Source organism: Electrophorus electricus, chromosome 16 (genome assembly GCF_041902795.1).
Source record: "Electrophorus electricus isolate QZ-2024a chromosome 16, ASM4190279v1, whole genome shotgun sequence".
NCBI lineage: Eukaryota > Metazoa > Chordata > Actinopteri > Gymnotiformes > Gymnotidae > Electrophorus > Electrophorus electricus.
This window is the reverse complement of record NC_137512.1, coordinates 2,598,429-2,612,430: the sequence shown is the minus strand read 5'-3', so window position 1 is coordinate 2,612,430 and position 14,002 is coordinate 2,598,429. Positions and strand designations below refer to the sequence as shown.

Here is a 14,002-nt window from a genome sequence, read left to right as displayed (position 1 = left end):
GAACAACAACGCATGTTTCCCCCGTCAAAGTTTCCACAGGATGCACAGAGCTATTCTTAAAATGGTCATTTGTTTCAGAAACATTTCAGATGCTAAGAAGCTCTATAATAAACTAAGTGAAAGTAGTTTTTGCTTTGACCTTCACAGTAACTTGGATTTTTGGGTATTTTGATCAGTTAGGTTTCTGATAATTCATCAGATATCTTTTACTTCCATTTAAGTTCTTGCAATCTTATTTTTATATATTCATTCTTATGCAGTTCATCCTTAGCTGAAAGAGAACAACTAGCATGCAGAAACCCAATTGGGTTAAATGTTTAACGTATTTGCTAGAATATAATTAATTATCAAAAGTAAAAGTTTAATTACTCATGTTTGAATGGGAATTTATTTCAGGGACACGTGATTCAATGGAGCAATTTATTTCTATCCAACCTATGTCAAATTCCAAATTACTATACGTAGATTTACATAAGGGAGAATGAAATTGATTAAATAGAATAAAATAGATCTCTTTTAAGTGTAACAGGCTAACAGATGAAGTGCATGAACAGTTAAAAAATATTACAGCAGGGCATTGGTAGATAACTTGTTCTCTTCACCACCATTTTCTCGTGTGTGTGTGTGTGTGTATGTCTGCGCATTTATGTTTATTAAGGTACATTATTGAATATCCCACAGTCGATGGGTAACAGATAATTATACACACAGTTTGAACTAGAATTGTGCACGACGATTACACACAACAAGGATCAGGTGGGCGACAAGAGAGGGTGTGGCACTACAGACTAACGATCACATGGACAGAGACGTTTGAGGAGGAGGGAGGGGCCGTATTGTGACACCATTAGTCTGGATAAGTCATGTCAATCTTCAGATGCTCTTTCATAAATAAGTACAGGCAAGGTCTTGTAAATATATCATTTCTGTCTCATTCTTCAATTGGACATTCATGGGATCTGTTTTTGGGATGAATTAGCAAACATTAGAGACTCAAAAAACAGACAAACAGAAATGCCAACAAGGTTTCCAACAGCAGACAGATAGACCAGAGTGTTGATTGTATTGACTACAAGATGATTGCCACACACACAAGTTCTCATGTGATGTTGGGCTCAACATGTTTTAAAGAGATCAGACACTGCAGGTTGCCAAAAAAGGTTGTAAGAATACAGGACAGAACAGGACCACATGACTTTTGCCAGCCAATGAGGTTTTGAGTCATGAGACCTGAAAGCTCATGAAGTTTAATTAGTTTGTCAGTTGCTTCTTTTCACATCGTCTCCTCTGAGGTCTGAGCGTTACTCTGCAATAATGATAGCAGTCTGGATACTTATATTTTTCAGCTACAAGAAATGTATGGTTCCAAATCTTTATCAGTGTTTATAAATACATCCGTTACTGTCCTTTATGATGCTGGATTAATAATCAATATACATTATTTGCTTTGGATAAACTTTTGTCCACACTTTTTTTCATTAATAACTTGTTTTAATTTTATAGGTCCTATTCAAACTACAAACGCTGCTAAACAAGCAGTCATAAATTTACCTGGGAAAAAGATCACTCTTAACTGCACATTGAAAGCAATATCCAGTGATGATGTTTACATTTGGTACAAGCAAAGACTGAACCAGAAGCCTCAGCAAGTAGGAAGAATGAAAACAAATAAACAGGCCATATTTTCTTCTCCATTCAACAACTCCAGATTTACAATGACGTGGACTAATAGCACAAACGTTTTGACTATTCAAAATGCTACAACACATGATGAAGGAACTTATTTCTGTGGAATACCAAATGCAACAACGGTTCTCTTTTCCTCTGCTACCTTTGGCTGTGTAACAGGTAATGAAATGTTTTATTTTAAAAATCTTAACACTGGATTATAACTAAAGCACCAAGCACTTGTTCTTTTAATGCCAAAGCTATAGATGTTTTATGAAGAAGATAATTAAAATCCTGAATAAACACAAATAAATTTCAGTCTATAAAGTGCAAAGTTATATAAGATACACATTTTATAAAAGCACCTGCTAATTTTTCAGTAGTGAAGTTGTGAAGGAACTCAAGATAAACTAAGAGCTGACACTGTTTGTGTTTTATTGACGAGGATAAAAAAAAACAAACTAACAGTCTGATTGTGCAGGACACTGCAGGTTGGATTCCTCAAAAACAGAGCTGTCAAGCAAGTATCTTTGTGTCTTTTTTATTTTGAAATGTCAAATTTCAAATTACTATACGTAGATTTACATAAGGGAGAATGAAATTGATTAAATAGAATAAAATAGATCTCTTTTAAGTGTAACAGGCTAAGTGCATGAACACTTAAAAAATATTACAGCAGGGCATTGGTAGATAACTTGTTCTCTTCACCACCATTTTCTCATGTGTGTGTGTGTGTGTGTGTGTGTGTGTGTGTGTGTGTGTGTATGTCTGCGCATGTATGTTTATTAAGGTACATTATTGAATATCCCACAGTCGATGGGTAACAGATAATTATACACACAGTTTGGAACTAGAATTGTGCACGACGATTACACACAACAAGGATCAGGTGGGCGACAAGAGAGGGTGTGGCACTACAGACTAACGATCACATGGACAGAGACGTTTGAGGAGGAGGGAGGGGCCGTATTGTGACACCATTAGTCTGGATAAGTCATGTCAATCTTCAGATGCTCTTTCATAAATAAGTACAGGCAAGGTTTTGTAAATATATCATTTCTGTCTCATTCTTCAATTGGACATTCATGGGATCTGTTTTTGGGATGAATTAGCAAACATTAGAGACTCAAAAAACAGACAGACAGACCTGCCAACAAGGTTTGCAACAGCAGACAGATAGACCAGAGTGTTGATTGTATTGACTACAAGATGACTGCCACACACACAAGTTCTCATGTGTCTCGCTCACTAGAAAGGCCATATGTGCCTTCATCCAGAACTCAGTTGAATACTAGAGTTCAACTCCAGAAGCCAACTTATGAACACTCACCAGATTCCCATAAAGTGTGATATATGCCAAGATGATGAACTGCTGTTCTGCGTAGAAGTATAAATGGGGCTACATTATAACATGAATGGTGATCTTCTTAAAAACAGAAGCGTCGCCATCACCCGTTCCGCTCAGTGCTCAGAGTCTCATGGCCTCATTCCTGTTTACTAGACCAGAGACACTCAAGCTGCAGGGTGAATAATACAAAGGAAAGCAGTGAATATAGCTGACAAATGCACACAGACACACACAGAGACACAGACACACACACACAGAGACACACACACACACACACACACACACAGTTGGTATATTGGTGCGATAAATATAAACATGAAACAACAGATTTATTCAGATATAAAAACCAAAGAACCATAAGAATGGTTTTCTAGTAATGAATATTATGCAATACAAAAAAATATCAAAGATAATTGAAGTATATTAAATAATGAATATTATTGAATATTATGTTATATAGTGCAACAAAAACATTTACTAACCATTTACATGTATGGCATTTGGCAGACGCTCTCATCCAGAGCGACTAACAAACGTGCTTTGTCATTTACTCATAGAATACATCCTAGTACTATACAGTAGGTTAGAGTCCAATATACTAATATACCAACACTATAGAAATACAGGGATCAATGTTAATGCCTAGAAGTACCACACATATAAACTCTATAACAGACAACAATAAGTGCAATGCACAATACATCACAATGAGTACTAGAGTTTCAGTTACTCAATATAAGAACAGGATTAGCAGTCATTTAAATATTCTACAAATAGTCTTCAGTCTGTGTTTCAGGACTGCAAAGAGACTCTGCTGTCAGGACCTCCAGTGGAAATTCCTTCCACCATCTGGGAGCCAGCACAGACCATGTATTAAGATATTTTATCTAAGGACATGTCTTGCTTTAACTCCCTCATGACTGACCCTGTGCATTGTGGATTAGTTAGTTATGGATTTGTTTTATATATGTGATAACAAGTGCACTCGTGTAAGTCTATGCAAAACACCTTCGGTGCAGACTAGGCTGATAAGGAGAGATCATTGCTGATTGACTTTACTCACACAGAGCTACTCCAGTTCATCACTAGCTTCTGTTAAGTCTACTCTCAACTCATGAAAGGTGATGCATGGTATGTTAGTGTCTAAGTCTTAGTTACACTAAAGGTATTTATGTAGTTTAATTAATTAAGTCCAATGGTTTAACGCATAAAGTTTTTATTTATTTATTTTTATTTGCATAATATTATTTCAATATCATGTTTCAATCATTTATGGTCTATTAGTTTTTACATTTATCTGCTGTTTCATGCTTATCAAGTCAATATGTGTGTGTGTGTGTGTGTGTGTGTGTGTGAGTATGTTACAGTTATTAAGTGTGTGTGTGTGTGTGTTACAGTTATTATGTGTGTGTGTGTGTGTGTGTGTGTGTGTGTGTGTGTGTGTGTGTGTGTGTGTGCATTTAACAGTTATTTTTGCTGCTGCTTATTATGTAGACATTCACTACCACCATGGTGTGCTGGTCATTAGCATGGGTCTGGCACTGGCTGTGTCTGTAGCCTGGAATCTCACTGTTTGCTCCAGCAGCTGGACAAGGAAGAGCTGCAAATGTGAGTTAATTCAGGTCAACAAAACTGTCAGTGATTTATTATCACTTGGTTGAATATCTGACATGTGTTCCCTTTTTCATCAATTTCAAGGCAAAACATCTCAGTCAGACAACATCAAAGAGGGAGAGAGGCCAGCAGGCCAGGTATGCTACTATATGCTTGTTTCACTGTACCTGGGTCAGTTTTAATTTAACCAAATTCTCCCAGTTGAGTTGCACTCTTTTTCTTTGTTACCTATGGGGCTGCAACACAACTTCCCTTGTTTGTGTGAAAAGGATCCCAGTACTAAAGAGTTCTGTTATGCTGCATTACAGGTCGATGAGGACAAGATGCAGAAAACAGGGCATCAAGAAAATGAGTACACCCATGTGAGATTCTGGCCTGTTTGAGTGCAGGCCAGTTATATTACAAAACAGGCAAACTCAGTTGGTTCAGTGATAAATTACTCAACACCATCGACACCATCATTCACAAAAACAAAGTTCTCAGATGGAGACACCTGTAATTTATCCTACTAAATCAGGCCCTGTTCAGACACACCACACTCTCCCGTCTGCTCTGTGAGAGAGAAAACACTATTTGTCTGTACATGGCTCAGTTCACCAACAAACACAGACAGATGTACACACAACTTGTGTTTACACTTGATGTATATGTGGATAATCCCTGTCTCTATTGTTATGCATGCCCAAGTGTACTTAGGTTCTACAACACAAGTGTCAACACAAGCCAACTGGATGAGTAATACTGACAACAGGAACTGTAGAGGTAGGCTTTTTTAAAACCCAGAACAATTACAAAACCCAAATCAATTACACAAGATACACATAGACCAGCATAATTGACATTTAGCTGACACTTTTATCCAAAGTTAATAACAATTCTGACTGAACACAACTTGAGGATTAAGCGTCTTGCTCAGTGGCCTAACAGTGGTGACGGGACTTAAACTGGCAACCTTCTGACTGCTAGTCAAGTACCTTAACCACTGAGCTAATCTTCTTTTAATATGAAGACAGCAAAGCTGGGAGTCTGTACATCACTGTGTGTTTTGGTTTCCTCTAATGACCTTTTACAAAATTGCCACTACCTTGAATCACTGAATCACCACTGACATTCCAGTTTAGTTAAAAGCTAAATCTATGAACACAGCTGGCTCTGAAGAGATGTAACCCAATAATAGACCTGCTCTCTAAAAGAGGACAGTAACAACTTGAACACAGCACAAAAAGTTATTGATTGATAAATATGAGGTCTGTGTTGGAGAATATATGCTTGGTAGAATTCTGTCAAAAATCATCAAAATGAAGACAATTTGTGAATGGCAGCCAGGAACTTCAGTCATTCTTGCAGATATATACATTAATGAATTTAGGTTGTTTGGCATTAGGAAATACTGATTCTTTCAAATATGAGGTATCACAGCATGTGATACTTTTTTCTGGCAGCACTGAGACCAAAACATTATATTGTGCTTTACGGGATGTACACTATTCACAACCTCTGGGCAAATAAAAAGCAACTATTAAAGAAAAACAATGCTGAACTAGATCATAAATATGTGTATACTAATCGTTAAATTTGAGCACCAATTCTAAATGTGATTGGGGCCTGATTTCCTGTTGGTTATTCTTGCTACTCTATAGGAAATAGAAGTGCAGATAATGATCTCTCACCTGAAATAGGGTGGTGGAGGGGTGCTTGTTGGATTATATTTGACCAGAGGAGCTCGACCCAAACCACTGAGTTCTATCATCTTATTCAGCCTCACATAGTGCTGCCTGAAAACTTAAATAAACTTTCCAAACATATAATGAGTATAATAATGAATCACTTTTATTTGCCAGTATGTGTTTTTGCCAATGGATTATTTAGTCTGTCATGTTTGAAAACTGCTCCATGTATCACACAGGAACACAAGGTTGATTAATATTAATTACATACATTACACAGTGGAAAGCTATATAAAACAATAAAAACAGAAACACCCAAGTTATAAAGGTAGAAAATACCAGATTGTACACTTGTCTGTGTAATGTAGATATTATGTTATAAGGGCACTCATACTCTTCTCCTGCAAAATGTGTTTTTAACTTGTGAATGTAACAGGCTAACACAACTTAGAACTTTTGTCATTGATTATTTTTAAAACTTTTGCTTCAGGTTATAACTTGTAATTGTTTGATCAAGTTACTTTGATCTTTTTATTCCTCTATAAAATATGTACAGATTTTACAGTTTTAAAACGTTTCAGATTATTCTCTCTTATGAAGTGTTTCGGGAGATGTTTTATGATCAGTAATGCAGGAAGTCATCATGAACAGAGGGCACTATAGTAGAATTTCTGATTTTACAATCAAGACCAAATAAGATAGGCAAGACCTGAAAACAAGACCTCAAAACTTCCCCCAGCCAATGAGAATGTATCTCTTGATTAATGCAGATTGGTGCATTCATCAATTTATCAAAGCTGACACTGAATTATAATGGCCAGGGCATCCAGAGTTAAACCAAACAGAGCCTGAGAGTGTAGGAATAGGGTTATTCTATAATGTCATCCAACCATACTCAGATCACTTTGTCTCAAGTACAGTGCCAACCTGTTTACTTCCCTGTTTAGCTGCTTTCTGAGAGAATGGTGTGAGAACACAGTTTTAGACGTTGTGGTCACTGAGAATATAGACATAGGAAAAAACCCACAAGTTTAGACTGATAGTGCTTGATTATACACTTCTTATATGCAAAAACAGTGGTGAAACTTTTTTAACTTAAATATTCTAATGCTTAGTGTCATGAAATACATACAAAAAGAAAACAGTGCTACAATAATACATTTCCAGTAACATGGGAGCTCCTATATTAGCCTTGTATTAGCAGACACCAAAATGGCTGTAAATGACAGATACCAAAAAATTCTGTAAAAACACTAAAGCCCCATAACAATAAAACATAGCAAGTGCACTTACAAGGAGATTGAAACAAAACAAAATCCCCCTAAATAATCTTGTCTGTGTAATATAGATATTACATTATGAAGACACTTATACTCTCCTGACTAATGTGTTTTTAACTCTTGAGTGCGTCAGGCTCACAAACCTTAGGGCTCCCAGCAAGAGAGTCATGCACGTTTACACACACACACACACACACACACACACACACACACAAAAGTAAGTATAAGTAAGTAACATGAGTCTCATCCACGTTTCTAGGAGTCCTACTCTAGGTTGAATGAGTGTACGTGTGTTTAAAACCTGGCACAGAAACAAACAAACCAGGAAAAGTCCCGCAGTCAGAATAGAGTTTCTCTTTCTTGGGAGGAGGGGCATAAAAGGGGAAGTGGTCAGGATGTGGGAGGAGCCACATCCACCAAAAGTAACTGTGAAATACACTACAAATTTGTCCAAACTCTTTATGGAAAAGGGAAGGCTTCTCAATGGTCAAAGGTTAACAGAGCCCAAATGACCTCTGGTGGTCAAACAGACTATAAGGGGGAAAAAAAAGACAGAACAGGATATTGTAAGTTTTGATGGCCAATGAGATTTTAACTTATGAGGCATAACATAAAATGGGCCTTTTGTTAGTTGTGTCCTAGCAATTATTCTGATTTCCAAGATATAACTTTTCATTTTTCACTGCCAGCTTCATCCTGGTTCCTTAGGTTATAATTCCACAACACATGTAAGTTATTTTCTTCAGCCACACCCAGCCCCACTGACACCATTAATGTGTGATCAGTGCCACCAGTTCCATGTGAGCTTTACACTCTAAACCTCCAGCAAACACAGAGTTACTCTACATACATTTACACACTGGACTGCCCCCATGCAGCCAATCACTTCATAACCTATAAAATCCATCACTGGTCTCCCCAGAAACTAAAGTCATACCCAGCCACACTGACACTGTTAATGTCTATTCAGTGCTGACTGTTTCATATAGATGTGATGAACTACACCACCAAGTATTCCCAAACACAGCAGTTCCATGCTGGTCTCCACAGTGACTAAGGCCTTGTGCAGCCTCATTAATACATTTAATGCATGTTCAGTGGCACTGGTTCTATTTGCATTATGCATTTCCCTGTCTAGCCTGTACTCTCCTCACCCACAATCACTGACTAGTGTGATGGAAATTATTATTCGATCATGTATTATCATGTGATTCATATATAATCATGTTAATCCTTTCTCTATGTAATCCTATATGAATAGTTTAGTCTGCACATTCTGTCTTTGTGTATTGTGTGAACAAAACGACTGCTGAATCAGCTGCTTCGTGATCTTGCATGTGTCGTGCGACTAATGCTGATAAAGAGGAACTAGCAAACTGTGTCCGTCCTGGTGGAACAGAGCATCCTGGTATGTGCAAAAGTGTTTAGCGCGATAAAGAGCAGGAAACGGGTAAATAGGATGAAAGGACATCCCTTCCGGGATGTGAAGTTTAGGTATAAGGAGCAGAGCCAGTCTACCCCTTTAGAGCCTTTGCTTTAGAGCATTAGCTCTCACACAGTTGTGTTTTGTATGTCTTATTTTCTTTATTAAATTACTCTTTTAATCACATCTGACTTGCTGTTTATTCAAAATTCCACCACACTAGTCCTTTCAGCTACTTCCTATAATTCCTTCACAGCTACATTTAGTTTAAAAACCCTAAAACCAAATTCCATAAGCAAAGATGTGGCAGTGAGATGTTGCAAACATCTGTGGTACAGCACAATCATGTTCCACCAGGTCCAAAAATGCCAAAAAGAATCTGCATTCAAATAATCTGAACTGTATAAAAAAGAAAAAAAATAAATAATAATAATTAAAAAAAAGATTTAGAGCAAATTTAAATACTATAAACACTATTCTCAAATCACCCCTTTCTTTCAGTGGTGGTCTGTTACTTTAATTTATATAGACGTTGGGCTCAACATGTTTTAAAGAGATCAGACACTGCAGGTTGCCAAAAAAGGTTGTAAGAATACAGGACAGAACAGGACCACGTGACTTTCGCCAGCCAATGAGGTTTTGAGTCATGAGACCTGAAAGCTCATGAAGTTTAATTAGTTTATCAGTTGCTTCTTTTCACATCGTCTCCTCTGAGGTCTGAGTGTTACTCTGCAATAATGATAGCAGTCTGGATACTTATATTTTTCAGCTACAAGACATGTACGGTTCCAAATCTTTATCAGTGTTTATAAATACATCCGTTACTGTACTTTATGATGCTGGATTAATAATCAATATACATTATTTGCTTTGGATAAACTTTTGTCCACACTTTTTTTCATTAATAACTTGTTTTAATTTTATAGGTCCTATTCAAACTACAAACGCTGCTAAACAAGCAGTCATAAATTTACCTGGGAAAAAGATCACTCTTAACTGCACATTGAAAGCAATATCCAGTGATGATGTTTACATTTGGTACAAGCAAAGACTGAACCAGAAGCCTCAGCAAGTAGGAAGAATGAAAACAAATAAACAGGCCATATTTTCTTCTCCATTCAACAACTCCAGATTTACAATGACGTGGACTAATAGCACAAACGTTTTGACTATTGAAAATGCTACAACACATGATGAAGGAACTTATTTCTGTGGAATACCAAATGCAACAACGGTTCTCTTTTCCTCTGCTACCTTTGGCTGTGTAACAGGTAATGAAATGTTTTATTTTAAACTTCTTAACACTGGATTATAACTAAAGCACCAAGCACTTGTTCTTTTAATGCCAAAGCTATAGATGTTTTATGAAGAAGATAATTAAAATCCTGAATAAACACAAATAAATTTCAGTCTATAAAGTGCAAAGTTATATAAGATAAACATTTTAAAAAAGCACCTGCTAATTTTTCAGTAGTGAAGTTGTGAAGGAACTCAAGATAAACTAAGAGCTGACACTGTTTGTGTTTTATTGACGAGGATAAAAAAAAACAAACTAACAGTCTGATTGTGCAGGACACTGCAGGTTGGATTCCTCAAAAACAGAGCTGTCAAGCAAGTATCTTTGTGTCTTTTTTATTTAAATAAAATGATTATCAAGGTTTTTTTTAATATCATTCAAGTTTCTGTACGATAGTCGCAAGTCACAACAATCTAGTACATTCCTCCGAATATCACCAAGAAAAACTAAGATTGTACAGTATTTGTATTATGTTCATCAGCCTATCAAGAGTAATCCACATCAGTGTATCAAATTTCAGCATTATAGTCAGTTCCCCAAGGAATTGTCAATTCAAGGCTTATATAGTAGAATTCTCTGAAAAAAAAACAAAAAAAAAAAACAAAACCTAAATTATATATATATATATATATATAGCGAGAGATAGAGAGAGAGAGAGAGAGAGAGAGTGAGTTTTATATATATATATATATATATATATATATATATATATATATATATATATATATATATATATATATATATATAACACTTTAATTTCACTTTAATTTTATATTCAACTTAATATTTATAAAAAACATTTTACAATAAATTTTGTAGTGATCTGTCTTGGAGCAGTGCTGGGAGTGTTTGCAGCTGTTATCATTGCTCAAGCTATAATCATTTGTAAGATGAAAAACTCTGAACACGGCAATGGTAAGTGTTCATAAAGGGGAGGGGGCTCAGCCTATTCTAATTCATGACTTCATACTATTTTTATCTTTAAGAAATATTGAAATTATTGATAAGTATTTTACAACAAACCTGGCATACAGGTAATGTTCTCTGATTCAATAACATTTAATTCTGTATTCTTTCCCTAAGCACAGCGAGACCTCAATAAGGTAGTGTGATGAAGAAAACTACCACTCAGGTATAACTTGTGCAATTGTGTTTTCATGCCATTAAATATATAAATATAATGCTTAGCAAATAGCCAATCATAGACATGACAACAGTAGATGTTACATTAGCTACTTTTTTTAATTAGCATAAAATGACATGCACCCCATATTAGAAAAGTCCAGATTTGAAAGTAAGGATTTCTATTTAGTGAGGTGGGTCTACCATGATAAAATATGCTGTATCTCACATTATGTGCATTTGTTTAATTGCTTTGTTTCAGACAAAACAGGCTATGTAAAGAGCAGAATGACGAGCTACTATAATATTAGTCTAATGAAAAACAGTATTAAGATATGTAAATCTTAAAAAGCAATTTACTGACTTTTATACATTTAAATCTATTACATCTTTTACTAAGAATGTTTCTGGCTCTGCTTAGCTTCCTCTGTTTCATATCTGTGGTGCTAATATAGTTTATAGCTGTAGTCTAAATACAGCATCATTGACACACATGCATGAAGCTATTGTGGTGGAGATGTATGAGACATGTAACACTGCACTGCTGTAGAGGAGGAGGAGAAGGCAACTCACTGTCTCTGTGTTTCAGACTAGTAGTCATATTCTAAATAAGGATCAGAATGACAGTAATGTTCACTAAAGATTGTTGTTCATTCCCACAGCGACATGATGCTGAAGAGCTGAATTATGCTGCCATTCATTTCAATGAGAGGGAAACCAAAAGAGGACAAGTGAAGAGAGGACAGCCTGAAGACAGCATGTACTCTGAAGTGAAATGTTCAGCCCTTACTGACTATCATCTAGATTATTAGCTCTCTTCCCTTCTATAATCCTAAATGAAGTCTGGACACATTATCTCTTTACTGGCACATTCAGTATTGTAATGGAGGTGCTGTGTAACTCTGTAATTTCTAAATCTTTTCTCTCCATTCATCTGCTTTCTGATCTTTAAGGTATGTTGTGTTTCTGTTGGTTGTGCCACATTTGTCTTAGAGAACCACTGTGCTCAAAAGTGGGTGACAGATAAAGAATATACACAATGTTATGAAACCGCAGATGGCTGATGTAGAATTAAAAGAAGATTAAGTTGGTTGTCGTCTATGAAAGTGTGTTATTAGGATGTTTTAGTAAAGTAGTGAAAGGTTGTGATTTTTCGAGATGTTATGCATGCTCCCTAGGCTGAACCGGACCTGTAAATTGGAACTGAATCAGATTAATAAAGAAAAAAATGTGAATCAAATTTAGTCCAAAGCAAATAATCTAGAGATTAGTAATCAAGGTTTAGAAAGTACAGTAACAGTATTAGTAACAGTATAAAATACAGTATTATCATTTATGCCTCTTTATGTTATAATATTATGGCATATTCTTAAGCATGCAAGTTTTTAAAATGATCATGGTTCTTATATAAAATCCTGAAAAAATACAAATAAATTTCAGTCTATAAAGTGCAAAGTGATATAAGATATGCATTTTATAAAAGTTCCTACTAATTTTTCAGTAGTGAAGTTGTTCAAGCATGTGAAGGAACCCAAGATGAACTAAGAGCTGACACTGTTTGTGTTTTATTGACCAGGACAAAAACATGGTCAATAAATAAAGCCTAACAGGCTGTCAGGCTAACAGTGCAGGACAGTGCAGGTTGGATTCCTCAAAAACAGATCAGTCAAGAAAGTAGATGTTATTGTCTCTTTGCTTTAAAAAGTGATCACAGAAGCCTAAATTTCAAGAGTCAGTTGCTTTTTAGTACAGATGCATATATATATTTGTATCTGTTTGTGCTGTGTTTGCGCTGTTTTGTTTTCCCTAAATTCTCAGAATGACACTTGTATCCTGCTCTGTATATTGCCCTGCACAGTCACATAAGTTATGAATGATTATTTTGTCTGTCGGTTTTCCTTTAAAACGTCCTGTACTTTTGTACAACACTATGCATGTCTGTTACATGCTGTAGATATTCACTAATAACTGGATGTGCTGGTCATTAGCATGGGCTTGGTACTGGCTGTGTCTGTAGTCTGGAATTTCACTGTTTACTCCAGCAGCTGGACAAGGAAGAGCTGATAATGATTCTTTCAAATATGAGGTATCACAGCATGTGTAACTTTTTTTCTGGCAGCACTGAGACTAAAATGTTACATTGTGCTTTATGGGATTTACACTATTCACAACCTCTGGGCAAATAAAAAGAGGCTATTAAAGAAAAACAATGCTGAACTAGATTATAACTGTGTATACTAATCATTACATGTAAGCACCACTTCTAAATGTGATTGGGGCCTGATTTCCTGTTGGTTATTCTTGCTACTCTGTAGGAAATAGAAGTGCAGATAATGATCTCTCTGTGAAACAGGGTGGTGGAGGGGTGCTGGTTGGATTATATTTGACGAGAGGTGCTCAGCTCAAACCAGCTTGTTCAGCCTCACATAGTGCTGCCTGAAAACTTAAATAAACTTTCCAAACATATAATGAGTATAATAATGAATCACTTTTATTTGCCAGTATGTGTTTTTGCCAATGGATTATTTAGTCTGTCATGTTTGAAAACTGCTCCATGTATCACACAGGAACACAAGGTTGATT

The 14,002-nt window shown here is 36.0% G+C and overlaps 1 protein-coding gene across 21 annotated transcripts; it reads left to right on the top strand.

Annotated features, from left to right (window-relative positions):
* Window positions 1-1,132: 1,132 nt before the first annotated feature.
* Window positions 1,133-13,641, top strand: LOC145651688 (uncharacterized). 21 transcript variants are annotated; one of them, XM_081698969.1, is made up of 11 exons: window positions 1,139-1,357; window positions 1,504-1,848; window positions 2,150-4,624; window positions 4,715-4,767; window positions 4,939-4,992; window positions 5,318-5,392; window positions 9,927-10,271; window positions 10,573-10,611; window positions 11,117-11,212; window positions 11,381-11,429; window positions 12,082-13,641. In XM_081698969.1, exons 6-10 carry the CDS (start codon window positions 5,362-5,364, stop codon window positions 11,407-11,409), a joined length of 540 nt encoding a protein of 179 aa, XP_081555095.1. In that variant the 5' UTR covers window positions 1,139-1,357; window positions 1,504-1,848; window positions 2,150-4,624; window positions 4,715-4,767; window positions 4,939-4,992; window positions 5,318-5,361; the 3' UTR covers window positions 11,410-11,429; window positions 12,082-13,641. The 21 variants fall into 21 exon arrangements, 3 of the variants coding, with proteins under 3 accessions (XP_081555095.1, XP_081555094.1, XP_081555093.1); XR_014117561.1 differs by having other exon boundaries at window positions 1,141-1,357; window positions 2,150-2,188; window positions 4,511-4,624; window positions 10,132-10,271; window positions 11,117-11,429; XR_014117560.1 differs by having other exon boundaries at window positions 1,141-1,357; window positions 2,150-2,188; window positions 4,511-4,624; window positions 11,117-11,429.
* Window positions 13,642-14,002: the final 361 nt, after the last annotated feature.